Here is a 27,716-nt window from a genome sequence, read left to right on the forward strand (position 1 = left end):
CTCTTGCCTTGCCCTGACTGAAGTGTGAACTTTAGGCAAAACAAATCTTAGTTGTGTGAAACGTCTGTCTTTAGAGGAGTTCCGCAATAGATTGTAGAACAGATTGTGTACCTAAAGCTATCAGATAAAATTTGCGTTTCGTCACACGCTCTGTCTTCTTCCAGTCAAAGGCAAACTGCAAGTCACATTATTGCATTGAGTCATTCTTCTAAAGAGAACCCACTCTAGGATGCACTTGATGCTACTGACATACTCTTTTTACCCATTAAAGGAGTGAGTGATAATAATTAAAAAAAAAAAAAAGAGACTCAAGGGTTCAGTATTAGCGAATTTAGTGCAGCGACTTTATAGACTTAACTGCCATGAGTGTCAATAATTAGCTGTATTGTTTTTTTTCTCCTTTCAGTTCTGTTGGTTTTTGCTTCATGTGTTTTGGGACTTTTGTTAGGTCTGTATATGTTTACAGTTATGTTCCTGATAATTTCATCCTTTTATCATTATAAAATGTCCCTCTTTGTCTCTTTATAACGTTTTTTGACTTAAAGTCTATTTTGTCTGATATTAAACGGGAACTTTACTATGCTTACTATTTTCGTGGTATATCTTTTTTAGTCCTCTTACTTTCAACCTGTTTGTATTTTTGGATCTAAAATAGTCTCTTGGAGGTAGCATATAGTTGGATTGAAAAAAAACCCTACAATCTCTGCCTTTTGATGGGCGTATTTAATCCATTCACTCTAAATGTTATTTATATGGTCGGATTTACATGTGCTGTTTTGCTGTTGGTTTTCTATACATCTTTTGTCTTTTTTGTTTTGCTCTTTCTCCTTTGCTGCCTTATTTTGCAGTATGTCGGTATATCTTAGTATACCATTTTAATTCCATTCATTTTTTAAAGATATTTTAAAAATTATTTTTTCGGGGCCAGCACCATTTCTGAGTGGTGAGGTTTGCTCACTCTGCTTCGGTGTTTCAGGGTTTCACTGGTTCAGATCCTGGGCACAGACATGGTACTGCTTGTGAGGCCACACTGAGGCAGCGTCCCACATGCTACAACTAGAAGAACTCACAACTAAAATATACAACTATGTACAGGGAGGATTTGGGGAGAAAGAGCAGAAGAAAAAAAAAAGAAAAAAGATTGGCAACAGTTGTTAGCTCAGCTGCCAATCTTTAAAAAAAAAATTATATTTTCAGTGGTTTCTTTATAGGTTACAATATACATCTTAATTTATTACTGTCTACTTCAGATTAAAAATAACTTAGTTCTAGTAAAATATGGAAACAGTGCTCCAGTGTAGATCTGTACCTTTGTTTCTGATAAATCAGCTGTTAATCTTATTGTGGTTCCCTTGTACATGCTTAGTTCTTTTTCTCTTGTTGCTTTCAAGATTTTTCTCTTGGTCTTTGGCTTATAACAGTTTGACTATTATGCGTCTAGGTGTGGATCTCCCATGTCTCTCCTAGTTTGAATTTATTGTGATTCTTGGATGCATAGATGAACATTTTTCATCAAGTTTGGGATGTTTTGTCCTTAATTTCTTTGAATTTTTTTTTCTGCTGTCCTCAGTCCTTTTGGGAGTCTTATTATATGTATGTTTCCAGAACCCTGTATGGTTGTTATTGATAATGTTATCCGATTTTATACTTGCTCAGTTACAGTTCTCAGCTATTAGGAAAGTCCTTGAATCTCCTTTTGTTGTCCTTCAAAAGACAAAGGATGGAGTATATATTTTAGAATTTTTTATTTAAGTGACGTTATAAAGATTTATAACATTGTGAAATTTCAATTGTACATTATTATTTGTCAGTCACCATGTAAATGCTCCCCTTTACCCCTTGTGCCCATACCCCCTCCCAACCCTGGTAACCACTGAACTGTTCTATTTGTCCATGTGTTTATCTCCCACATAGGAGTGAAATCATGTGGGGTTTGTCTTTCTCTGTCTGGCTTATTTCGCTTAACATAATATCCTCAAGGTCCATTCATTTTGTTGTGAATGGCATGATTTTTTCTGTTTTTATGGCTGAGTAGTCCATTGTGTGTATATATATATATATATACACACACACACACACACACACACACACACACACACACCACATCATCTTTATCAATTCATCAGTTGATGGACACTTGGGTTGTTTCCGCATCTTGGCTACTGTGAATAATGCTGCAGTGAACATAGGGGTGCATAAGTCTCTTTGTATTGTTGATTTCAAATTCTTTGGATAAATGCCCAGTAGTGGGATAGCTGGATTATATGGTATTTCTATGTTCAATTCTTTGAGAAATCTCCATACTGTTTTCCATAGTGGCTGCACCAGTTTGCATTCTCACCAGTTGTGTACGAGGGTTCTCTTTTCTCCACAATCTCTCCAACAGTTGTTATTTTTTGTCTTGGTGATTATAGCCATTCTAATGGGAATAAAGTGATATCTAAGGGTAGTTTTGATTTGCATTTCCCTAGTGACCTAGTGCATTGACTAGTGACGTTGAACATCTTTTCATGTGCCTATTGGTGATCTGTATATCTTCTTTGGAAAAATGTCTCTTCATATCCTCTGCCCATTTTTCATCAGATTGTTTGTTTTTTTGTTATTCAGTTGTGTGAGTTCTTTATATATTATGGAGATTAACCCCTAGTTGGATATATGATTTGCAAATATTTTCTCCCAGTTGGTGGTTTGTCTTTTCATTTTGATTCTGGTTTCCTTGCCCTTGTAGAAGCTGTTAGTCTGATGAAGTCCCACTTGTTTATTTTTTCTTTTTTTTCCCTTGTCCGAGAAGACATGGTATTTGAAGAGATCCTTTTAAGACTGATGTCAAAAGAGTGTACTGTCTATATTTTCTTCTAGGAGTTTTATGATTTCTGGTCTTACCTTCAAGTCTTTGATCCATTTTGAGTGTATTTTTGTGTATGGAGAAAGATAATGGTCTACTTTCATTCTTTTGCATGTGGCTGTACAGTTTTCCCAACACCATTTATTGAAGAGACTTTCCTTTCTCCATCCTATGTTCTTGGCATCTTTGTTCAAGATTAGCTGTCTGTAGATGTGCAGTTTTATTTCTGGGCTTTCAATTCTGCTCCATTGACTTGTGTGCCTGTTTTTGTACCGGTACCATGCTGTTTTCATTACTATAACTTTGTAGTATATTTTGAAGTCAGAGATTGTGATGCCTTCAGCTTTGTTCTTTTTTCTCAGGATTGTTTTGGCTATTCGGGGTCTTTTGTTGCCCCATATGAGTTTTAGGATTCTTTGTTCTGTTTCCATGAAGAATGTCATTGAGATTCTGATTGGGATTACATTGAATCTGTAGATTGCTTTAGGTAGTATGGACATTTTAACTTTCTTATTCTTCCAGTCGATATTCATGAAATATCTTTCCATTTCATTATGTCATCATCTCTTTTCTTTCAGTAATGCCTTATAGTTTTCCTTGTATAGGTCTTTCACCTCCTTGGTTAAATTTATTCCTAGAGGTTCTTTTTGTTGTGATTATAAATGGGATTGTATTCTTGAGTTCTCTTTCTGTTAGTTTCTTATTAGAGTATAGAAATGCAACTGATTTTTGTAAGTCGATTTTGTACCATGCAACTTTGCTATAGTTGTTGATTATTTCTAATAGTTTTCTGATGGAATCTGTATGGTTTTCTATAGATAAAATTATGTTGTCTGCAAAACAGTGAGTGTCTCACTTCTTCATTGCCTGTGTGGATTCCTTTTATTTCTTTTCCTTGCCTAATTGCTCTCACCAAAACCTTCACTACTGTATTGAATGAGAGTGGCAAGAGTGGCAAGGATGCCTTTCAGTGTTTCCCCCATTGAGTATGATATTGGCTGTGGATTTGTCCAGTATGGTCTTTATTATGTTGAGGTACTTTCCTTCTACACCTATTTTATTGAGAGTTTTTATCATAAATAGATGTTGGATCTTGTAAAAGACTTTCTCTGCATCTGTTGAGATGGTCATGTGGTTTTTATTCCTCATCTTGTTGATGTGGTGTATCACATTTGTGAATGTTTAACCATCCCTGTGTCCCTGGTATAATCCCACTTGATTATGGTGTATAATCCTTTTCATGTATTGAATTGCTGTATTCGGTTTACCAATAGTTTTATGAGGATTTTTGCTTCCATGTTCATCAGTGATATTGGCCTGTAATTTTCCCTCTTTGTGTTGCCTTTGTCTGGTTTTGGTATCAGGTTGATGTTGGCCTTGTAGAATGTGTTAGGAAATGTTCTGTCTTCCTCAATTTTTTTGAATAATTTGAGAAGGATGTGTAATAAATCTTATTTGAATGTTTGGTAGAATTCTGCAGAGAAGCCATCTTGTCTTGGACTTTTATTTTTTGAGAGGTTTTTGATTACTGTTTCAATCTCTTTACTTGGGATTGGTCTATTCAGAGTCTCTGTTTCTTCTTGATTCAGTTTTGGGAGGTTGTATGAGTCTAAGAATTTATCCATTTCTTCTAGATTGTCCAATTTGTTCACAGAGTTTTTCATAGTATTCTCTTATAATCTTTTTGTATTTCTGTGATATCTGTTGTAATTTCTCCCCTTTCATTTTTTATTTTATTTATTTGAGCCTTCTCTCTTGTTTTCTTTTTTAAATTTTTTTTTTTTTTAGATTTTATTTTTTTCCTTTTTCTCCCCAAAGCCCCCTGGTACATAGTAGTGTATTCTTAGTTGTGGGTCCTTCCAGTTGTGGCTTGTGGGATGCCACCCCAGCATGGCCTGATGAGCGGTGCCATGTCAGCACCCAGGACCCGAACCGACGAAACACCGGGCCACCTGCAGCGGAGCGTGCGAACCTAACCACTTGGCCACAGGGCTGGCCCATTCTTTCTTGTTTTCTTAGTGAGTCCTGCTAAGGGCCTGTCAGTTTTGTGTATCTGCTCCAAGAACCAGCTCTTTGTTTCAGTGATCCTTTCTACTGTATTTCTTGTTTCAATTTCATTTATTTCTGGCCTGATTTTTATTATTTCCCTCCTTCTGCTGAGTTTGGGCTTTGTTCTCCATTTTCCAATTTTCTTAGGTGTAGTTTAAGGTTGCTTATTTGAGATTTTTCTTGTTTGTTGAGGTAAGCCTGTAGTGCTGTGAATTTCCCTCTTGGTACCACTTTGCTGCATCAGATATGAGTTAGTATAGTGTGTTTTCCTTTTCATTTGTCTCCAAATATTTTTTGATCTCTCAGTTTCTTCAGTGATCCATTGGCTGTTCAGTAGCATGTTGTTTAGTCTCCACATCTTTGTCCCTTTCCCAGCTTTTTTCTTGTAGTTGATTTCTAGTTTCATAGCATTATGGTTGGAAAAGATGCTTGATATGATTTCAATCTTAAATTTATTGAGGCTTGCCTTGTTTCCCAACATATGGTCTGTCCTTGAGAATGTTCCATGCGCACTTGAGAAGAATGTGTATTCTGCTGTTTTTGGATGGACTGTTACATATATATCTGTAAAGTCCATCTGGTCTAGTTTTTCATTTGATTACACTGTTTCCTTTTTGCTTGTCTGTATGATCTATCCATTGATGTAAGTGGTGTGTTGTGGTCCCCTAGTATTGTGTGGTTGTTAATAATCTCCTCTGAGGTTGATTAATAGTTACTTTATGTACTTTGTTGCTCCTGTATTGGGTGCATAGATATTGATAAGTGTTATTTCTTCTTGATGGAATGTCCCTTTGATCATTATATACCGCCCCTCTTTGTCTCTCTTTACCTGTTTTATCTTGAAGTGTGCTTTGTCTGATATAAGTGTGGCAACACCTGCTTTCTTTTGTTTGCCATTAGCTTGGAGTATCGTCTTCCATCCCTTTGCTCTGAGCCTGTGCTTTTTTGCACCTGAGATCTGTATCCTGGAGGCAGCATATTGTTAAGTCTTGTTTTTTAATCCATCCTGCCATTTTGTGTCTTTTGTTTTGAGAATTCAATCCATTTATGTTTACTTTGTTTATTGATATATGAGAGCTTAATGCTGCGTTTTTTTTCCCCCCCGAGGAAGATTAGCCCTGAGCTAACATCTGCCAATCCTCCTCTTTTTTTCTGAGGAACACTGGCCCTGAGCTAACATCCGTACTCATCTTCCTCTACTATATATGTGGGACGCCTACCACAGCATGGCTTTTGCCACTCGGTGCCATGTCTGCACCCAGGATCCGAACTGGTGAACCCCCGGCCGCCAAAGTGGAACGTGCACACTTAACTGGTGCGCCACTGGGCCAGCCCCACTGTAATTTTATCAAGCATTTTCTGCTTCTTCTGCATTTCCTTTCTTTCTCGTTCTGTGTATTTTGGGCAACCACTTTGGTTAGGTAGGTTTCTGTGGTGCTTTTCTTAGTTTTCTCTTTACTTATCATTTGTGTCTCTGTTCTAATTATTTGTTTAGTGGTTGCCATGAGATTAGTATAAAAAATCTCGTACGATAGTCCATTTTACGATAGCCTCTTATTTCCTCAGACTAAACTGATTCCATCCCTTTCCTCCTCATGTTTTAAGTTATTATTGTCACATCTTATTCCATCTTGTTTTCTGAGTTTGTGGTTAAAATGACGAGATTATATTTATTTTTCATCTTTTCCTTTACCTTTAATGTTATAATTGTTTGCTAACCTGTTCAGATAGACAGCTCCAATTTTCTGGTTTTGCCTACCTATCTTCTTGTCAGGGTGTTGTAGTTGTCCCCCGACTTTTTTCAAGTATGAGGGCCTTCTTGAGAATTTCTTTGGGGCAAATCTTGTCCAGTGAACTCCCTCAGCTCTTGTTTATGTGGGAAAGTTTCTTTCCTCCAGCATATCTGAAGGATATCTTTGCTGGATAGAGTATTCTTGGCTTAAAATATCTGTGTTTCAGAATTTTGAATATATCATTCCACTCTCTCATAGCCTGTAAGGTTTCTGCTGAGAAATCCACTGAAAGCTTGACAGGGAGTTCCTTTATAAGTTATTTTCTTGTGCCTTGCTGCCCTTAATATTTCTTCTCATTGACTTTTGCCAGCTTTGCTATTATATGTCTTGGGGAATGTCTTTTTACAGTGATACATTTGGAGATCCATTAGCTTCTTTCATTTGTATTTCCAGCTCCTTCCCCAGTTTGGGAAGTTCTCAGCTATTATTTCTCTGAACACGCTTTCTGCTTCATTCTCCTTCTCTTCTCTCTCTGGAATACCTGTAATCCTTATGTTGCATTTCCTAATTGAGGTGGATATTTCTTGGAGAATTTCTTCATTTATTTTAGTCTTAGTTCTCTTTCTTCCGTCTGAAGTATTTCTATATTTCTGTCCTCTAAATTGCTAATTCTGGGGGCTGACCCCGTGGCCGAGTGGTTAAGTTCGCACGCTCCGCTGCAGGCGTCCCAGTGTTTCGTTGGTTCGAATCCTGGGCGCGGACATGGCACTGCTCATCAAACCACGCTGAGGCAGCGTCCCACATACCACAGCTAGAAGAACCTACAACGAGAAATATACAACTATGTACTGGGGGGCTTTGGGGAGAAAAAGGAAAAAATAAAATCTTTAAATTGCTAATTCTGTCCTCCATCATATCAGCTGTAGTGTTCAGGGAATCCACATTTTTGGCTTTATATCATCCATTGTGTTTTTCATCTCCAAAATTTCTGGTTGGTTCTTCTTTATAGTTTCACTCTCTTTTGTGAAGAAGTTCCTGATTTCATTCAACTGTTTATCTGTATTTTCTTGCAACTTGTTGAGTTTTTTATCAGCTATTTTGAATTCCCTGTCATTTATAGATTTATTTGCTTTCAGGATTGATTTCTGGGTACTTCTCATTTGCCTTCTGGTCTAGAGATTTAAGATATTTTTTCATATCGCTTGACAGTGTGGATCTGTGCCTCTGTATAGTGATAGTATCTGACCGCAACTGTTACCTGCTACCAGTAGGTAGGGGTCAGAGCTCTGTGTTCTGAGCTTGCTGTGATCTGTGTCTCCGTTGCTGTAGCTCTTGGCTGCTTTGCTTCTGTGCAGCGCTCTGGCCGAACTGGAGCACTGAGCAGGGGGAAGTCACTTTCTTTTGCCTTTGTGATTCTGGAGGTGTTCTTGCATGGCCCTCACTATCCACTCTCCTGGGGTGCTAGCTTGATGAAGACAGTGCTGTGATAGCTTAGTTACCACTCTATGGGACTTCTCCCACTGGCTGTGAGGGAACTTGGAGAGCAGTGATGTTCCTGATTATGGCCGCACCTCTCCCCTTTCAGAGCCATGAGCAATCCCAGGGTTGCTGCCATTCAGAAGGGAGAGAGGATTTCCCTTAGCTCCTTCCACTTCCTCTGGGGGTGTCTTACAACTTCACCTTGAGACACATGGCTGCATGTGTTCTCAGACATCTTTTGTGTTGTGTGAATGTCCTCTGTTGGTGTATGAGTGTGTTTTTCGTTGTTTCTTAGAGCAGAGAGTCTAAGGGGAGAGCTCATGCCTCCATGATGCTGATGTCACTTCTTTTTCGAATTATTTTTAGTTCTTCAATTGTTTCTTTGTATGTTATGCAAATCAGAGAATTTAATCATAGATCACAACTTCTGTAGGGCTAACCAGAAATAGGTAAAATACATCATTACCAGTTATGTATTAATGTTTTACCTTTTGAGGCCCATATAGCTAACTTACAACTTTTTTTTAGTGTTTAGAATAAATTTTATTCACAAAACTTAAATGTAATTCTTGTGTGTGTAAACAAGAAAAGGAATTATTCAGTCCTTCTAAGTTTATGTATAATCTATACAGATGAAAAAATTTGGGATTTTTTACTGCATATCCTATTTTGAAACATTTTCTTCCACCCGGAATGTACCTATCACTAATTTTTTCATTGTGTTCTTCTATAATAGCCATTTAAAAAATTTTTAAAGAAATATTTCATCTGAATAGGCCTATATCTATTAAATTGAATCAACAATCAATAACCTTTCAAAAACAGAAAACACCAGTTCCACATGTGTTCACTGGTGAATTCTACCAAATATTTAAGGAAGACGTTATAGCAATTTGCTATAGTGCTTTAGAAGATAAAAGCAGAGGAAATCCTGTATTACTCATTCTTTGAGGGCAGAACACCCTAATAGCAAAACCAGACAAAGACATTACTAGAAAAGAAAACTGCAGACTGGTATTTCTCATGAATGTAGATGCAAAAATTCTCATAAAGTATTAGGAACAAATCATATCCTGCAATGTATAAAACTGATAATACGCCACAGCCAACTGAGATTTTATCTCAGGTATGCAAGACTAGCTCAATATTTCCAAATCAATTAGTGTAATCAACAGGCTAAAGAAGAAAAAGCACATGCTTATGTGAATAGATGAAAAAGCATTTGACAAGATCGAATACTCCTTCATGATAAAAACTCTCAGTAAAGTATGAATAAAGGACAATTTCCTCAACTTGATAAAGAACACTTACAAAAAATCTACAGGTAACATCATACTTAATGGTGAGAAGCTCAAAGCTTTTGTACTAAGATCAGGAACAAGGAGAGTGTTCCCTCTCACCACTGCTTTTCAGCATTGTTCTGGAAGGCCTACCTGATGCAATAAGGCAAGAAAAGGAAATAAAAGGTATACGGATTGGCAAAGAAGAAATAAAACTGTCTTGAATCGCAGATGACCTGGTTTTATCTATATAGAAAACCTGAAAGCATTGACATTTGTAGAACTAATTACGGCAGGGTTGCAGGATATACAGGTTAATAGACAAAAGTAAATTGCTTTCCTGTATACCAGCAGTGAAGAAATGGAACTTGAAATTTAAAATACAATACCATTTACATTAGCACCACAAAAAAGGAAATACTTTGGTGTAAATTTAACAAAATACAAACAACATCTATATGAGGAAAATTACAAAACTCTGATGAAGCATGTCAAAGAAGAACTAAATAAATGGAGAGAGAGTCCATATCCATGGATAGGAAGACTTAAAATTGTAAAGGTATTGGTTCTTCCCCACTTGCTCTATAGATTCACTGCAATCTCATTGAAAATCCCATCAAGTTATTTTGTGGGTGTCAGCAAACTGACCCTAAAGTTTATATGGAGAGGCAAGAGTCCCCGAATAGCTAACACAATATTGAAAGGAAAAGAATAAATTTGCAGGACTGACACTACCCACCTTCAAGACTTATATAAAAGTTAGCATAATCAAGACAGCGTGGTATTGGTGAAAGGATAGGCAGATGGCTTATTGGAACAGAATGGAGAGCCCAGAAGTAGACCAGTATAAATATAGTCAGCTTATCTTTGAAAAAGGAGCAAAGGCAGTAGAATGGAGTGAAGATAGTCTTTCAACAATTAGTTCTGAAACAAATGGACAACCGTATGCTAAAAAAAAGAATCTAAACACTGACCTCACACTGTTCACCAAAATTGGTTCAAATGGATCAGACACCTAAACATAAAATGGAAAACTATAACTATTAGAAGATAACAGGAGAAAACCTAGATGACCTTGGGTATGGCAGTGGCCTTTTGCTTACAACACCATGATCCTTGAAAAAAAGAAGTGGTAAGCTGGAGTTCATTAAACTCAAAAATGTCTGCTCTGTGAAATACAATGTCAAGAGAATGAGAAGAGAAGCCACAGATGGGGAAAAATCTTTTCAGAATACACATCTGATAAAGGACTGCTATCCAAAATATGCAAAGAACTCTTAAGTTTAAAAGTAAGAAAATGAACCACCTGATTAGAAAATACACCAAAGACTTTGACACCTCACTAAAGAAGATAATAGAGGTGGCAGATAAGCACATGAAAAGATGTTACATGTCCTCTTTCATCAGAGAAATGCAAATTAAAACAAAAATGAGATTCAACTACACACCTTTTAGAATGGTCAAAATCCAGAACACCAAGAATGCCAAAAGCTGACAAGAATGTGGAGCACCAGGAACTCTCATTCCTTGCTGGTGGTAGTACAGGAAGGTACAGCCACTTTAGAAGACAGTTTGGCAGTTTCTTACAAAACTCAACATACTCTTACTATAAGATCCAGCAGTCATGCTCCCTAATATTTAACCAAAGGAGTTAAAAACTTACGTCCACATAAAAATCTGCACACAGATGTTTATAACAGCTTTATTCATAATTACGAAACCTGGAAAGAGCCAATGGGCTATTGATAAATGAAGCAAAATGGATAAATCTTATGCTGAGTGAAAGAAGCCAGATAACAAAAGAATGCATACTGTGTCATATTTTTTACATAAAATTTGACAAAATGAAAACTATAATAATGGAAAGCACATCTCTGGTTGTCTGAGGAGTGGGGTTGTGGGGACTGGGAAAGGAGTGGAAATCACAAAGAGCATAAAGAAACTTTTCGAGTTGATCTATGTGTTATCTTGACAGAGGTGATGGATTCATAGATGTATACTTAAGCTTAAATTTATCAAACGGTACACTTTAAATATGTTCAGTTTATTATATGTCATGTATATCTCAAAGGTGTAAAAGATAGTTAACTGATACACTACCTTATTGGTAGAACTAACATAATAAGTTAACTTCTGTGCTAGTGAGGTATTACTTCAGAATAGAATTGATAACTCTTTTTAAACTATGAAGGATAATCTAAAACTGTTCTAAAATAAAAAGTGTTTTTTTTGAAATGAAGGATGAGATGTTGGTAAATGTAACTAATGTATTCTGAATGGTCCTTTGATATCTTTTTTGAGGGGACCACTTTGGTGGGATCTTCATTAGTATTAGGCAGGAGACTTGCAGTTTGACTTGGAGATAGTTCTTTTTTCCCACCCTTTTGGTAACCTACTTTCCTGATGTTATCTTGCCAAAGAGGACATATTGGGAAACTTTCCCTGAATGCCTCAGTGTATACTATGGAAGTTAAACAGTGGGAAGGCAAAGTCCTGGAGTAAGAAAATACATCACTTATTAGGTGTTATACTTGCTGTTCTCACCTGTGTACCTGGTGTTAGTTGTTAGCCTAACTTTTCAGGGGGTTTTTTTTGCTTGATTGTACATTCAGTTATTAATGTTTCTTATATTTTATTCTAATTGTTCTTTGTAGTATTCTAAACAGTTAATTGTATATAATCACTTCTTTATAATTTCTATGTGAACAAATTTAGGTTTTCAACTGAGTTCGCCTTTTAGACACAGGAAAAAATGATGCTAATTTTTTTAATGTATTAATAACTATTTTTATTATTTGGCTTTAGGTCCATTGCAAAAGAACTTGCAGACTGGCTTATAAGCAACAATGTGGTAGAGCATATATTTGGACCAAATTTACATATTGAGGTTTGTGGACAATTACATGACTTCTCTGCTGCATTAAGAGAGAGGAATGTTTTTAAAAATTAACTATAATAAGTTTTTCTTTTCCAGATTATCAAACAGTGCCAAGTGATTTTGAATTTTTTGGCAGCAGAAGGGAGACTGAGTACTCAACATATTGACTGCATTTGGGCCGCAGCACAGGTACTATTAACAGCTCGTGTTTATTATGTGCTTCCTCATAATATGTTCTAAGGGCTTTACTTCTCTTTAAGGTAAGTTCTGTTATCCCCATTTTATAGCTAAAGAAACTGAGACACGGAAAAAGTTGGGAAGGAATCTGTAAAGTCTGGCTTCAGAGCCCATATTACTGGTAGAATTGAAGCAAGTGAGACTCATTCATTTGGAGGTTCTTCATGAAACCCTCTTGCGTTATTAAGAGAAATTTTCCTAATATTTTCATTTATACAGTCAGCTCTTCTATACTGAATGTTGTATTGGTATGTTTCTTTTCTATTATACTGTTCTCTTTCTGTATTTAATTTTTTGAATAGGCATATATCCCAAAAGTAAATGGTTCAAAATCCAAAAAATTAAATATAAAAGGATGTGTTATACATTTTTCCCTTCCTACCCCTGTCTCCCAGGCATGCAGTTCTTATCCTCTCACGTGCATCATAGAGTTTCTGTATAAACAGCTAATTGTAAACATTTTTCTTCTCTTGTAGTCCTCTCTTTCACAAATGTTGCATATTAAATGGACTTACCAACTTTTTTCAGTTAATGATTTATCCTGGAGATTATTCCATGCCAATATATAAAACACTTATTTAAGACTGCGTAGTGTTTCTTTATGTTTGTACCATAATTTATTTAACCAATTCCCCTTCGTAGGCATTATTTTTCCCCCAATTTTTCTATTATAAACAATGCTGCTGTAAGTAACTTGTAACACTCATTTTACCCAGGTGCAAAATTACGTAGGATAAATTCCTACTTATAAGTAGAATTGTAGGTTAAAGCATATATGTGGTTTACTTGTGGTAGATAATTGTGTGATAATGTCACTTTTCCATTATCCTCCTCAATACATTGTGTGCTTAAACTTCTGATATTTACTAAACTGTTGAGTGAAAAGTACTGTCACTGACATTTTAAATTTGCATCTTTTATATGAATCAGGTTGCAAATCTTGTGTTTAAGAGCCATTTCTCTTTCCTTTTCTGGGATTCTCTATTTATATTCTTTGCCGTTTGTCAGTTGCTTTACTTGTTTTCTTCTTTCTTGTTGGAGATCTTTATATATGAATGAAATTGGACTTTTGTCTTGTGTTGTGAGTTATGACTATATTCTACTTTGATGTTGTTTTGCTTTGCTTAAGGTGGTTGGTTTTGCTGTTCTGTTTCAAGTTTGTGGTTTTAAACTTGTGGTTGAATTTTTTTATGGCCTATGGATTTCATGTTATGGTTTGAAATGCCTTCTCCACTCCAAGATTATAAGAAAATTTCCCTTTAGTTCCTTCCTGTACAATTTCTGTTTCAATTCTGTATTTTAATCTTCCATCCAGTCGGAGTTTATCTTGGTTCAAGGTGTCATGTATATATCCAACTTTTTCCCCCTGCTTTTTTTTTTTTTTTATTTTGAGGAAGACTCGCCCTGAGCTAACATCTGTTGCCAATCTTCCTTTTGCTTGAGGAAGACTAGCCCTGAGCTAACATATGTGCCAGTCTTCCTCTGTTTAGTGTGTGGGTCGTTGCCTCGGCATATCCACCAGTGAGTGGTGTAGGTCCCGTGCTTGGCAACTGGGCCTGGGCTGCCAAAGCAGAGTGTGCAAAACTTAACCACTAGTCTGGCCCCTCTCCCGTTTTTTTGTTATGCGATTCTCCTCGTTTTGTTTGTTAGGTAACTCTTTTCCTCACTGCTTTGAGAGACTAATTTTATCTTGACTGGACAATTTCTGGACTTTGTAGACTGACATTTGGTATACCCGGGATTGGTAAACTTAATGGCCTGCAGGCCGACCAACTGATTTTGTAAATAAAGTTTTTTGCCGCATAGCCTTGCACATTCTTTTATGTATTATCTGTGGCTCCTTCCATGCTGCAGTGACCGAGTACAGTACTTGTGACACAGATCTTATGACTCACAATCCTAAAGTATTTACTGTCTGGCCCGTCAAGAAAACATTTACTGCTCCCTGGGTTTATACTAGTGCTTTTAATTTATTTTCTTTGTGTTTTTGTAAAATTTTTTACAAAATTTACAAAATCTAGCAGGGCTGGTCTTTCCTCCTTTCATGTTTTAATGAATTTTTCTGTCTCATTTATGTCTGCATATGAATTTTAGCATTGTCTTATTCTTTAAAAATGTTTTTATTATGATAATGAGTAATTGGAGGAGAATTGATCTTTCTATCCAAAACATGTCATTTGTTTTCTTTTGTATTATTCAGCATTTCAAAGTTATTTGTATATAGATTTATTTGATGTTAACCCTCTTAGGAATTTTAATTTTATTTATTGTTGCTATTATAGTAGCATGTCTCCCATTATACATACTTACTTTCTGTTTTTTTTTTTTTAAAGATTTTATTTTTCCTTTTTCTCCAAAGCCCCCGGTACATAGTTGTATATTTTTAGTTGTGGGTCCTTCTAGTTGTGGCATGTAGGATGCCGCCTCAGCATGGCTTGATAAACGGTACCATGTCCGTGCCCAGGATTTGAACTGGGGAAACCCTGGGCCACTGAAGCAGAGTGCGCCAACTTAACCACTCGGCCATGGGGCTGGCGCACCATTATACTTACTTTCATCCATTATATTTCTCTTTCTTCTATTACATTTAATGATCATTGCATATATACATAAACTTTTTATATATAGAAACATTTTTAAATTTTAGATTAATTGTGTGCCTTGAGATCTTAATTTTTTGATTGGTTGTGGTAATTTTTCAATACATTTACTTTTTATTTTCCTTATTTAATATTGTAGATTTAGCATCAGTGTCATTTTAACAAATTAAAGAAGCAGTTCATAGTTCAGAGTAAAGGGAAATTTTCTTTCATGACTTTCTGAAAGTGTTATTTTGTTCAGTAGATTTTTAATTTTTTTTTTCACAGCAAGCCCACAAAGTATGAGAACAATGATGTCTTAAATAATAGAGAATAAATAACTAGGAATAGTGAAGTATTTATTCTTTATTGAAACAGAAATTCGTCAACTTTATAATTGATAATGTGATTGTTAAACTTTTAGCCTTTTACTCTAGCAAAAATTTGAGGTAAACTAGCAAGGGAATGATTAATTTGATATAGTTTGCAATAACTTAAATATCTATTAGAAGTTGGCTTAACAAGATGAAATAAATATGTATATTTTAAGGGTTGTTTTAATTGTGTGTTTCTGTGGTTTGTTATTGCTTTACTTTTGAATCTACCACCGATTTAGAATGATCAGTAACTTTTACATTTTGAGTTCTTTTGAGTTAAATGTAACTGATTTCATGGTGTCCAAGTTGATTGGTTTCACACAGAGTCTTGCCTGAGTCCTTTTTTCCTCCCCTCTGGAGTAAGTTTTTCAGGTTACTTTGCTCACCTGAGACACACACATGTACATGCACGGTTTACCTATTATTAATTAGATTGGCTACTGCTCTTCTCATTGTTTGTATCACAGTGCAATCCAAGGAGAAAATGGACAAATATGGCACACAAGAAATTGATATAAGAAGTGCACATGGTTTATAAGTGTTTGAAAAATGCTTATCTTTGTTTGTAATTAAATGTAAGTTCAAATAATGTAATAGCATTTTCATGTATTGGGTAATCCCCATTATGTTCAGTAATACACTATATTGACCAGAGTGTGGTATAACTTTTGGGAAACAGTATAGAAATTCTGTTTCTGGTAGTTTATGCTGTAAATATGTGCACATGAAGATGTTTGCTACAACATTGACTGTACTAGCAGATCATGAATGTCTGTCACTGTAGGACTGGTTAGATAAGTTTTGGAAGTCCATATAATAGAATGTTCTGTTGCCACGAGAAGGACTGAAGTTGCTGTATTATGTTCATGTAAAATGATCTCCAGGAAAGATATATGTTAAGCTCTGCATGGGTAATAGATCTTTTGTTAAGAGAAAACAGCAAGTACACTTATATTCTCCCACTGTATAGAGTCATGGACCACATAATGATGTTTTGCCCAATGATGGGCTGCATATACAGTGGTGGTCCCATAAGCTTAGTACCATATGTCTAGGTGTGCAGTAGGCTATACCATCTGGGTTTGTGTAAGTACGTTCTGTGATGTTTGCACAATGACACAATTGCCTAACACATTTCTCAGAACGTATCACCGTTAAGTGATGCTGGATTCTATTAAAACAATTAGAAAAAGAGGATGCACATACGTATATATATTCTCTTTGTACTTGTGAATTCCTGGGACGATTTTAGAAAAATACACAAATTTTAACAGGTTTGCTTTTGGGGAAGTGGCCTGGGATAGGTGGGAGACTTCCTTTTTATTGTCTGTGTCTATGCTTGAAATTTTTACGTGTGTGTATTAGTTTTTCAGCAAATATAAAACTAGTATATAAAGTTAAAGTAAACATTTTAACATTTAAATGACTTTCTCTACCATTTAAAGTTGCTTATATTCTGGTTTTATTGGGTTACCTCTCTACATCTCTCTCCACACCCTTCTACCATCAGGTCTTTGTCATAGGACATCAAAAAAATAAACTTTAAAGTCTTTCCACTCTATTGAAATTTATTGTTAAATGCTTTCAAAATTTTAAGAACTTTTGCATAAATTTATGTAACTTACTGGGATAGTAATTTTATCTTTTTTTTTTTTTTTTAAGTTTTTACTTTTCCTTTTTCTGTCCAAAGCCCCCTGGTACATGGTTGTATATTTTCAATTGTGGGTCCTTCTAGTTGTGGCATGTTGGACGACGCCTCAGCATGGCTTGATGAGGGATGCCATGTCCGCGCCCAGGATCCGAACCGGCGAAACCCTGGGCCACCGAAGCAGAGCACGTGAACTTAACCCCTTGGCCTTGGGCCAGACCCTTGGGATAATAATTTTATCTTAAAATGGAGCTAATAGCTTTTTTAAAAATAGATTTTCATGTCTCAATGACAGAAGTCAAATTCTCTAGGATTTAGAAGGGACTTAAATATCATTTGATTCTGATGTTCACTATGCACATTTTGTGACGATATGTGCAAATTTTCTTCAGATTCTCAAAGGGTGAATGATGACCGATTTTAAAAACACTGATATGTACTTCTGCCTGTGTACTTCGTTGCACACACATTTAGATTACTGCTTTATAAGACATTGCATACTGTTATGTGAAGTTATGACTGTACTTCAGTTATAATCTGGCTGTTGCAATATGCCTCTCTATATTACATTTTATGATTTGAATCCTACCTTTTTAGGAGCTGTTAACATGAATGATTATTCCTTCTTATAGTGTATATTCACACCTCCTGTCTGTACTATATTCTTTATGTTGTTGGGTCTCTTGATACACCTTTGCTATCCATTCATATTTAAGAAAGACAAATCGTTAAGTGGCCTAGATATTCTTGGATGTTGTGAAATATTTTTCCATTAGAGCTTTCTTTCAAATGGGACTTCTGCTTGGCAACATTTTCTGGGGTAGTAATGGAGGTATAACAACTTGTACTTTTCTCTTTAGTGTCACTACACTTTCTGCTTGTGTAACTTCTAAAAGAGAGAATGAAAAGAGGTATCAATATCTGCACCTAAAAGCTATGGGTTTATATAATTTTTTCACCCAGGAAAGAACCCTGGTGGATGGTTGGTGTAGGTTGGCTGCTTGTGTTTTTCTCACTGGTGGATGGCTGACAGATAAAATCATTCTTTAAGAAAAACCGTGAAATCTTCTGTTTTCATCTCCATGACTCATTCCTGCTGTCCAACAGGTCTGGTCCTTTGAGTCCAGAATCTTTCCTAGTTACATTGGGAAGATTGACCTAACTCCTCTGCAGCTCACTTACAAATTATTCTGAACTACAGCTTTCTCAAGCTATACATTTTAAAATGTATTCCCGTTCATTTTAGTCATTCAGAAATTTGTTGAAATCACTTATTGATTCTCATTTTCTTTATGGGTTTGTTTCTTTTCATTCTAAAATATAGTATTGATTGATTCTCTTCTATGGAAGATGAGGAAATTCTCATCATTTTTGTCCTGTCTTCTCATTTTCCACTTCCCAGTTTTTATTAATTATGTTATTTGTACTTTGTTAAATTATATAGCTTTTAAATTCTACACTATAACCATAATTCCCGTAGTTGTTTAGAGTTAATTTTGTGTTTAGGTATATGACTCATCACAAATCCTTTTTCCTCATTCCTGTTTTTCTTACTTTTTTTTCCTTATTCCAGAGTTAATTTGTATTTATTCTTGTGGGTTTCAGGAATCACAGAGTAATCTTTTGTTTTTCCTGAAGAGAAATTTGTGGATATTATATTCTGGGTTTTTACACCCGTAAGAAGTCTCTTTTCTTTGTACATGTAAGATACTAGAGCTACTTTTATTTTCTCTCAGAACTTTATAGTAGACATGGCTAATAGTCATTGTTTTCTGAACAAACAACTTTTATTTTTAATGTTTTACAAAGAGAGAGAGATATATATAAAAATATGTATGTATGTATGTCTCCCATCAGTTTTTGTTGGAAGAATTTTTCTCTCGTGGTTTTTAAGGTATTCATTTATCCCATAAGGCTTGTTTTTTTTTTTTAATTTGTTTTGAGATTTTGGTTGATGACTTTTCAGTGGCACTCATTAAATACATTTACAATGTTGTATAGCCATCGTCGCTATCTGTATCCAAACTTTGACATCATCCTCAGCACAAAAAGTCTCAACTTAAAAAAAAAAAAATTTGAGGTCATAATAGTTTATAACATTGTAAAATTTCAATTGTACGTTATTATTTGTCAGTCACCATATATATGTCCCCCTTTACCGTAACCTTATGCCAACGCCCTAGCCCCCTTTCCCTCTGGTAACCACTAATCTGTTCTCTTTGTCCATGTGTTTGTTTATCTTCCACATATGAGTGAAATCATATGGTGTTTGTCTTTGTCTGGCTTATTTCACTTAACATAGTACCCTTAAGGTCCATCCATGTTGTTGCAAATGGGAAGATTTTGTCCAAAGTGTCTTAATTTTAATTAAGTCTAGTTTCTTTACTTTTTTCTTTTGTTGCTTGTGTTTTTAGTATCATACCAATGAAACCATTGCCAAATCAAATGGCATGAAGATTTTCCCCAACATTTTCTTAGAAGAGTTTTATGTATTTATTTCCTGAGGTTAGGTCTTTGATGCATTTTGAGTTAATTTTTGTGTATGATGTAAGGTAGAGGTCTACCCTCATTGTTTTGCATGTGAATATCCAGTTTTCTCAGCACCTTTTCTTGAGAAGACTGTCCTTTCCCCATTGAATGTCTTGGTACCATTGTTGAAAATCAGTTGACCATTTGTGTGCGGGTTTATTTCTGGGTTTTCTATTCTACTCCATTGGTCTGTATGTCTGTCCTTATGGCAGTACCATACTGTTTTTTAGTCGTCTTGTTTTATTGTAAGTTTCAAAGTCTTCTTTTTGACCATTGTTTGTCTTTTCAGAACTCCTTACAATTCTATATGGATTTGGGGACTGGCTTTTCCACTTCTGGCAAAAAGGCTCTTGGAATTTTGATAGGGATTGTGTAGATTGCTTTGGGTTGTATTAACATCTTAACAATGTTAAATCTTCCTATCCTGGCACATGTATGTCTTTCCATTTATTTAAATCTTTATTTTCTTTAAGTGATGTTTTGTAGTTTCAGTGTTTTTCTTTCTTTCTTTCTTTCTTTTTTTTTTCCTGCTTTATCTCCCCAAATCCCTGCTGGTACTTAGTTGTATATCTTAGTTTCAGGTCCTTCTAGTTTTGGCATTATGTTTGTCTTTCACCTCCTTTGTTAAATTCATTCCGAAGTCTTACTCTTTCGTATGCTATTGGAAAGGGAGTTGCTATCTTAAATTCTTTGTTGGGTAATTCACTGCTGGTATATAGAAACACAGCTGAATTTTGCTTCTTGATCTTGTACCCTGTAACTTGTGAATTTGCTTTTTAGCTCTAGTAGCTTTCTGTAGACAGGTTTTTCTACATAGACGATCATGTCATTTTTGAATTGTTTTACATCTTTCCAATTTGGATGCATTTTAATTCTTTCTTTTTGGGGGGGGCGAAGGGTTGCTAATAGCTCTGGCCAGAATTTCAGTCATGTTGAGTAGTGATGGTGAACATGAGTATCCTTGTCTTGTTCCTGGTCCTAGGGGAAAATCTTTCAGTCATTGACCATTGAGTATGGTGTTAGCTGTGGGATTTTCATAAATACCCTTTATCATGTTGAGGAATTTTCCCTTTACTTAGTATCCTGATAGTTTTTATTGTGAAAGAGTGTTGGATTTTGTCAAATGCCATTTCTGCATCAATTGAGATGATCATATGGATTTTTCCCTTCATTTTATTAATATGATGTATTACAGTAATTGATTTTCTTACTGAACCACCCTTGCACTGTTGGGATAAATCAGTTGGTCATAGTGAGGAGTTCTTTTAGGATGCTGTTGGATTTGATTTGTGTCATTTGTAAGAGAGAATGCTTTGTAATTTTCTGTTCTTATGAAGGGTTTGGTATTAGAGTAGTGCTGACCTCATAGAATGAGTTAAGAGGTATTTCCTTCAATTTTTTGAAAAAGAGGAGAAAAGGATTTAAGCTTTAAGAAGGATCTGTGTTAATTTTTCTTTAAATGTTTGGTAGAGTTCACAAGCCTTGTATTTTAGTACTTTCCTTTGTTGGGAGGTTTTTGATTACCGAATCAGTCTCTTGTTATAGGTTCGTTGACATTTTCGTTTTCTTCTTGAGTCAGTTTAGGTAGTTTGCAAGGAATCTTTTCATATCTTGTAAGTTAATTTTTTTGATGTTCAGTTGTTCATAGTATTCTCGTACTGTCTCTGTAACTTTGTTAGTAATATCCCACCCCAGCTATTTTTAGCTATTTACATCTTGTCTCTCTCTCTTTCTTTTTTTATTCAGTCCAGCTAAAAGTTTGTTAGTTTTTTAATCTTTTAGGAGAACCAGCTATTGGTTACGTTAATTTTCTCGGTTTTTCTAATGTGTATTTTATTTATCTGTGTTCTAATCTCGATTATTTGCATTCTTTTCCTAGCTTTGGATTTAGTTTATTCTTTTTCTAATTCCTTAATTTGTAAAGTTAGGTTGTTGATTTGAGATTTTTCTTCTTTTTAAATTTGCATTTAATAATTTTTCCTGTGTTAATTGATTTTTCTGCATATGTTTTGGTTTGTGGTATTTTCAATTTCAATTCCTCTCCAAATATTTTCTAATTTCCCCTTTCACCCATTGGTTTTTTTGTTTATTTATTTTTTTTGAGAAAGATTAGCCCTGAGCTAACATCTACTGCCAATCCTCCTCTTTTTGCTGAGGAATACTGGCCCTGAGCTAACATCTGTGCCCATCTTCCTCCACTTTATATGTGGGATGCCTGCCACAGCATGGCTTGCCAAGCAGTGCCATATCTGCACCTGGGATCCGAACCAGTGAACCCCACACCACCGAAGCGGAAGGTGCACACTTAGCCACTGTGCCACCGGGCCGGCCCTGACCCCACTGGTTGTTTAAGAATGTATTAACTTCCACTTATTTGTGAAATTTCCCATTTTCCTTCTAGTATTGATTTTTAACATCATCCTGTTATGGCTAAAGGAAGTACTTTGTATGATATTTATTTTTTAAAACCTATTGAGACTTGTTTCATGGCCTAACATGTGGTCTATCCTACAGCATGTCTCATGTGTACTTGAGAAGAATGTGTTTTCTGCTGTTGTTGTGTGGAGCGTTCTGTATATGTCTGTTAGGGCTAATTGGTTTACTGTGCTGTGTACGAGTTTTCTGTTTCCTTACTTTTCTTATGTCTAGCTCTTCTGTCCATTATTGAAAGTGGGGTATTGACATCTACAACTGTATCATAGAACTTCCTATTTCTCCTTTCAATTCTGTGAATTTTTGTTTCATGATATTTGTAATTATTATATCTTCTTGCTGTATAGAAACTTCTATTAATAAATGATATCACTCTTTGTTAACTTCAAAAAAACACTTTTAACCTTGATAGAAAAAAAAACATGTAAAATTTACCCTCTGAAGCATTTTTCAGTTCCAACAGTATTGACTCTATTTATATTCTTGTGTTACAGATCTCTAGAGTGGTTTTATCATCCCAAACTCAAAGTCTATAGCCATTGAACAACAGCTCCCCAGTTCTCCTTCCTTACAGCTCCTGGTAGACACAATTCTGCTGTTGCCATTATTTTGATTACTCTCTACATATTTCATATTAGTAGAATTATATAGTATTTGTCCTTTTGTGACTGGCTTATTTCAGCATAATGTCTTTAAGGTTCACCCATGTTGTATCATGTGGTAGAATTTCCTTTTCTTTAAGGCTGAATTACATTCTGTTGTAGATACATGCCACATTGTATTTATACATTCGTTTGTCGTTGGACATTTGTGCTGCTTTGACCTCTTGGCTGTTGTGAATAATGGTTTAGTGAATATGAGTATGTAAATATCTCTTATATATCCCACTTGTAATTCTTTTGGATCTATTCCCAGGAATGAGATTATAGGATCATGTGATAATTCTATTTTTTCTAGTAACCTTTTTAAAATTTAAAATCTAATTTGCTTTTAATATAGTCACCCCAGCTCTCCTTTGCTTATTATTTGCTTGGAATATCTTTTTCCATCCTTTCACTTTTAGCCTTTTGTTTCTTTGGATATAAAGTGAGTCTCTTACAGACAGGATATAGTAATATCATGTCTTTTAAATCCATTCTGGCAATCTCTGTCTTTTGATTGGAGAGTTTAAACCGTTTATATTTGAAGTAATTACTCAAAGAGGGATTTACTTCTGCCATTTTTCTGTTTGTTTTCTATGTCTTTTAGTGTCTTATATAGAGAGTCCATCGTTTTCTGTATAGAGTCCATCATTTCCTCCATTCCGCCTTCTTTTTTGTCTACTTGATTTTTTGGTAATGAAATGTTTTGATTCTCTTCTCGTTTCCTTTTGTGTATATTCTGTAGCTATTTTGTGTTTAACATGAGAATTAGGTTTAACATCTTGAAGTTCTAACAATCTAATTTGAATTTATGCCAACTTAACTTCAATATTGTACAAAAACTCTGCTTCTATACACCTTCATCCCTCTTATTTTTGTTATTGATATCACAGATTGCAACTATACATTATGTGCCCAATTATGTAGATTAATAATTTTTTTGCATTTGTCTTTTAAATCATGTTAAAAATACAAAGTGGATTTACAAATGAAACTATGATCCTAGCTTTTAGTTGCCTATGTGTTTACCTTTGTCAGAAATTGTTATTTCACTATTGTCTAGCTTCTTTTTATTTCATTCTGAAATAATCTTTAGCATTTCTTGTAGGGCAGGTCTGGTTGTAATCTCCTTCAGCTTTTGTTTATCTGGGAATGTATTAATTTCTCCCTCATTTTTAAGGACAGTTTTGCCAATTATAGAATTCTTGGTTGAAAGTTGTTTTTCCTTTACTCTTTGAATCTATCAACCCACTTCTTCTGGCTTCTAAGATTTATCATTAGAAATTGGCTGATAATCTTATTGAGTATCCCATGTATGTGGTGAGTTGTTTTTATCTCTTACTGCTTTCAGAATGATTTTATTATCTTTACTTTTTGACAGTTTAATTATAACATGTCTTGGTGTAGATCTCCACGAGTTTATGCTACTTGGGGTTGTTGAAGTTCTTGGATTTGTAGATTCATGTATTTCATGAAACTGGGACGTTTTCAGCCATTATTTCTTCAAATATACTTTGTGTACCTTTCTCTTTCCTGAGATTCTCACAATGAGTATGCTGGTTATGGTATCCCACAGGTTCCTTAGACTCTGTTTTTCTCCATTCTTTTTTCTTTCTGTTCCTAAGACAATTTCAGTTATCCTGTTTTCAAGTTTGCTGATTCTTCTGCTTGCTCAGATCTACTTTTGAATCCCTCTAGCGTATTTTTAATTTCAGTTGTTTTACTTTTCACCATCTGAATTATTATTAATTTTTTTTGATGAGGAAGATTGGTCCTGAACTAACATTTGTTGCCAAGCTTCCTCTTTATTTTTTTTTTTTGCTTGAGGAAGATTGTCCTTGAGCTAATGTCTGTGCCAGTCTTCTTCTGTTTTGTATGAGGAATGCTGCCACAGCATGGTCTGATGAGGGGTGTGTAGGTCCGCACCTGGGATGCCAACCCACGAACCTCAGGCCTCCAAAGCACAGCACGTGGACTTAACCACTATGTCACTGGGCTGACCCCTAGTTCTGAATTTTTAATGGCTCCTTTTTTTCAATTTCTATCTTATGATATTCTCATTTTGTTCAGGCATTGATTTTCTATCTTTGTCCTTCTTTTCCTTTAGGTCTTTGAACATCTTTGAGGTAGATGTTTTAAGATCTTTGTCTACTAAGTCTGACGGGTGGGCTTCCTTGAGAACATTTCTCTTGAATTTTATTCATTTGAATGAGATGTATTTTCCTTTTTTAAAAAAAATATATATGTTGTATTGTTTTTTGTTTGAAAACTGGACATTTGAATTTTCTAGTGTGGTAACTCTGGAAATGAGATTCTCTTCCTTCCTCAGAGTTTACTGTTTTTTTCATTGTTGTACAGAGTTTCTGTGCTAGAGATCAGCCTAATGTGAAAGCTTATGGTCTTCCTAGATGTTTTCTGAGCCTGGGAATATGCAATGCCTTTCTAAACTCCCCCATATACATAGTTGTTACTGAATGTCCAAAAAAACAACTGCTGTGTCTCCTTTAAATCCCCTGGTAGTCATTCTAGCTGATTTGAGTTGAAAGGATGGCAGCCAGCCTCTGTACCTGCATCTCACCAATTAGATATAGAAATTTGCAGTCAGAACACAGAAATTTGTTATTTGGAGGACAAGATCGTTATTGCCCACCCTGGTCCAGCAAGCTGCACCAGAATCGCATATTGCAGTCCCCATGGCTGCCTGCCAGTGGGTTGTGGAGTAAGGAATGGGTATTGCTGTAACACTGAAGGCTGAAATTGTCCAATATTAATCACAATTTACTGGCCAGGCTTTTCCTTGGAAGTGCCAGACTGCAAGAGTTCACACTGATTCCAGGGTTTCAGAATAGTTACATGAGACAGTTTCTGCCAGTACAGTTGCTGTCTAGGTGCAGAGATGGATTGCTGGCATTTTTTCTCTGCTATCTTCCCTGATGTTCTTTTTCTCACTTTTCTTTTCAATAACTAGTGAAGAGAAGAGTCTGTGAACCAACTTCACACCGATGCAATCTTAATATTTCCTTTCTATAGTCTATGAATTTGCTCTTGTAATGTACACCTCTAAAAGAACCTAATATGTCTTCTTGCCTTAGTTATAGGATTACATGATTATTTCCAAAGGGTCTTGTGACTTAAAGATAACCAATAAGGTGTTTATTTAAATTGTCTATTATGGAAATCCCATTTTATTAATGATTAAATTGGGAGCAAGTCAAATTTATCACATACTATGTTTTATTCACATTTTAATTTGAAGGAAAAGTACAATCTAGTATTTACTTCTTGGCAAGTAGCTATAAAGTAAAAAGCAAGTATAACCTGTTAGTGCAGTCCAAGTATAATGTTAATTAATACTATACTAAAATTAACATTCTTAAATAAGAGCTATAAAAGTGGTGAACTTAGAATTGATGATTCACTTCTCCCTAAAATTAAATCATGTTTTTGGTCTGGAAGTACTGCATTGTTGTTTTGTTTGTTTTTGTTTTAAATTATGTTATTGAGGTCATATTGGTTTATAACATTGTGCAATTTCAGGTGTACATTATTATACATCAGTTTCTTTGTATCATGCTCACCACTAATAGTCTAGTTTTTATCAGTCACTATACATATGTGCCCCCTTACCCCTTTTGTCCACCCTCCCACACCCTTCCCTTGTGCTAATCACTACTCTGTTCTCTTTATCCATGTGTTTATTTATCTACCACATATGAGTGAAATGATATGGTGTTTATCTTTCTCTGTCAGGCTAATTTTGCTGAATGTAATACTTTCAAGATCTGCCCATGTTGTTGCAAATGGGAGGATTTTGTCTTTTTTAATGTCTGAGTAGTATTCCATTGTGTATCTATACCACATCTTCTTTATCAATTCATCAGTTCATGGGCACTTGGGTTGCTTCCCTGTCTTGGCTATTGTGAATAATGCTGCAATGAACATAGGGGTGCATAAATCTCTCTGTATTGTTGGTTGCATGTTGTTTGAATAAATACCCAGTAGTGGGATAGCTGGATCATATGGTATTTCTATTTTTAGTGTTTTGGAAGTCTCCAAACTGTTTTACATAGTGGCTGCACCAGTTTGCCTTCCCACCCTACCAGCAGTGTATGAGGGTTCCATTTTCCCACAGCCTCTCCAACATTTATTATTTTTTTTATCTTCATGATTATAGCCATTCTTGCAGGTGTAAGGTAATATCTCATTCTAGTTTTGATTTGCATTTCCCTAATAACTAGTGATATCGAACATCTTTTTTTGAAGATTGGTGCCTGTGCAAACAACTGTTGCTAATCTTTTTTTTCTACTTTTTCTCTCCAAATGCCCCCAGTACATAGTTGCTTTTTTTTTTTTTTTTTTTTTTTTTAAGTTCTGGGTCCTTCCAGTTGTGGCATGTGGGACACTGCCCCAGCATGGCCTGATGAGCGGTGACACATCCGTACCCGGGATCTGAACCAGTGAAACCCTGGGCTGCCAAAGTGGAGTGCATGAACTTAACAAGTTGGCCATGGGGCTGGTCCCTGAACATCTTTTCCTGTGCCTCTTGGCTATCTGTATATCTTCTTTGGGAAAATGTCTGTTCATATCCTCTGCCCATTTTTTGATTGGGTTGTCTTTTTGTCATTGAGTCGTATATGTTTTTTATATATTTTGGAAATTAACCCCCTGTGAGATACGTGATTTGCAAATATTTTTTCCCAGTTGGTGGGTTGTCGTTTTGCTTTGTTCCTGGTTTCCTTTGCCTTGCAGAAGCTCTTTAGTCTGTTATAGTCCCATTTGTTTTTTTTTTCTTCTGTTTCCCTTGCCTGAGCAGTCATGGCATTTGAAAAGATGCTACTAAGACCAATGTAAAGAGTGTACTGCCTATATTTTCTTCTAGGAATTTTATGGTTTCAGGTCTTATGTGAAGTCTTTCATCCGTTTTGCATTAATTTTTGTCTATGGTGTAAGGTAATGGTCTACTTTCATTCTTCTGCATATGGCTGTCCAGTTTTCCCAGCAACATTTG

At 35.5% G+C, this 27,716-nt stretch overlaps 1 protein-coding gene across 8 annotated transcripts in view; it reads left to right on the plus strand.

Annotated features, from left to right (window-relative positions):
• Window positions 1-27,716, plus strand: part of USP34 (ubiquitin specific peptidase 34) — a 253,192-nt gene that overhangs the window by 69,806 nt on the left and 155,670 nt on the right. For all 8 annotated transcript variants that reach the window (XM_070572601.1, XM_070572605.1, XM_070572606.1 and 5 more), the window contains 2 exons: window positions 12,192-12,273; window positions 12,361-12,453. In XM_070572601.1, coding sequence (XP_070428702.1) covers window positions 12,192-12,273; window positions 12,361-12,453 — 175 coding nt within the window. The remainder of the gene's footprint in view (window positions 1-12,191; window positions 12,274-12,360; window positions 12,454-27,716) is intronic.

This window comes from Equus przewalskii, chromosome 14, assembly GCF_037783145.1.
Source record: "Equus przewalskii isolate Varuska chromosome 14, EquPr2, whole genome shotgun sequence".
NCBI lineage: Eukaryota > Metazoa > Chordata > Mammalia > Perissodactyla > Equidae > Equus > Equus przewalskii.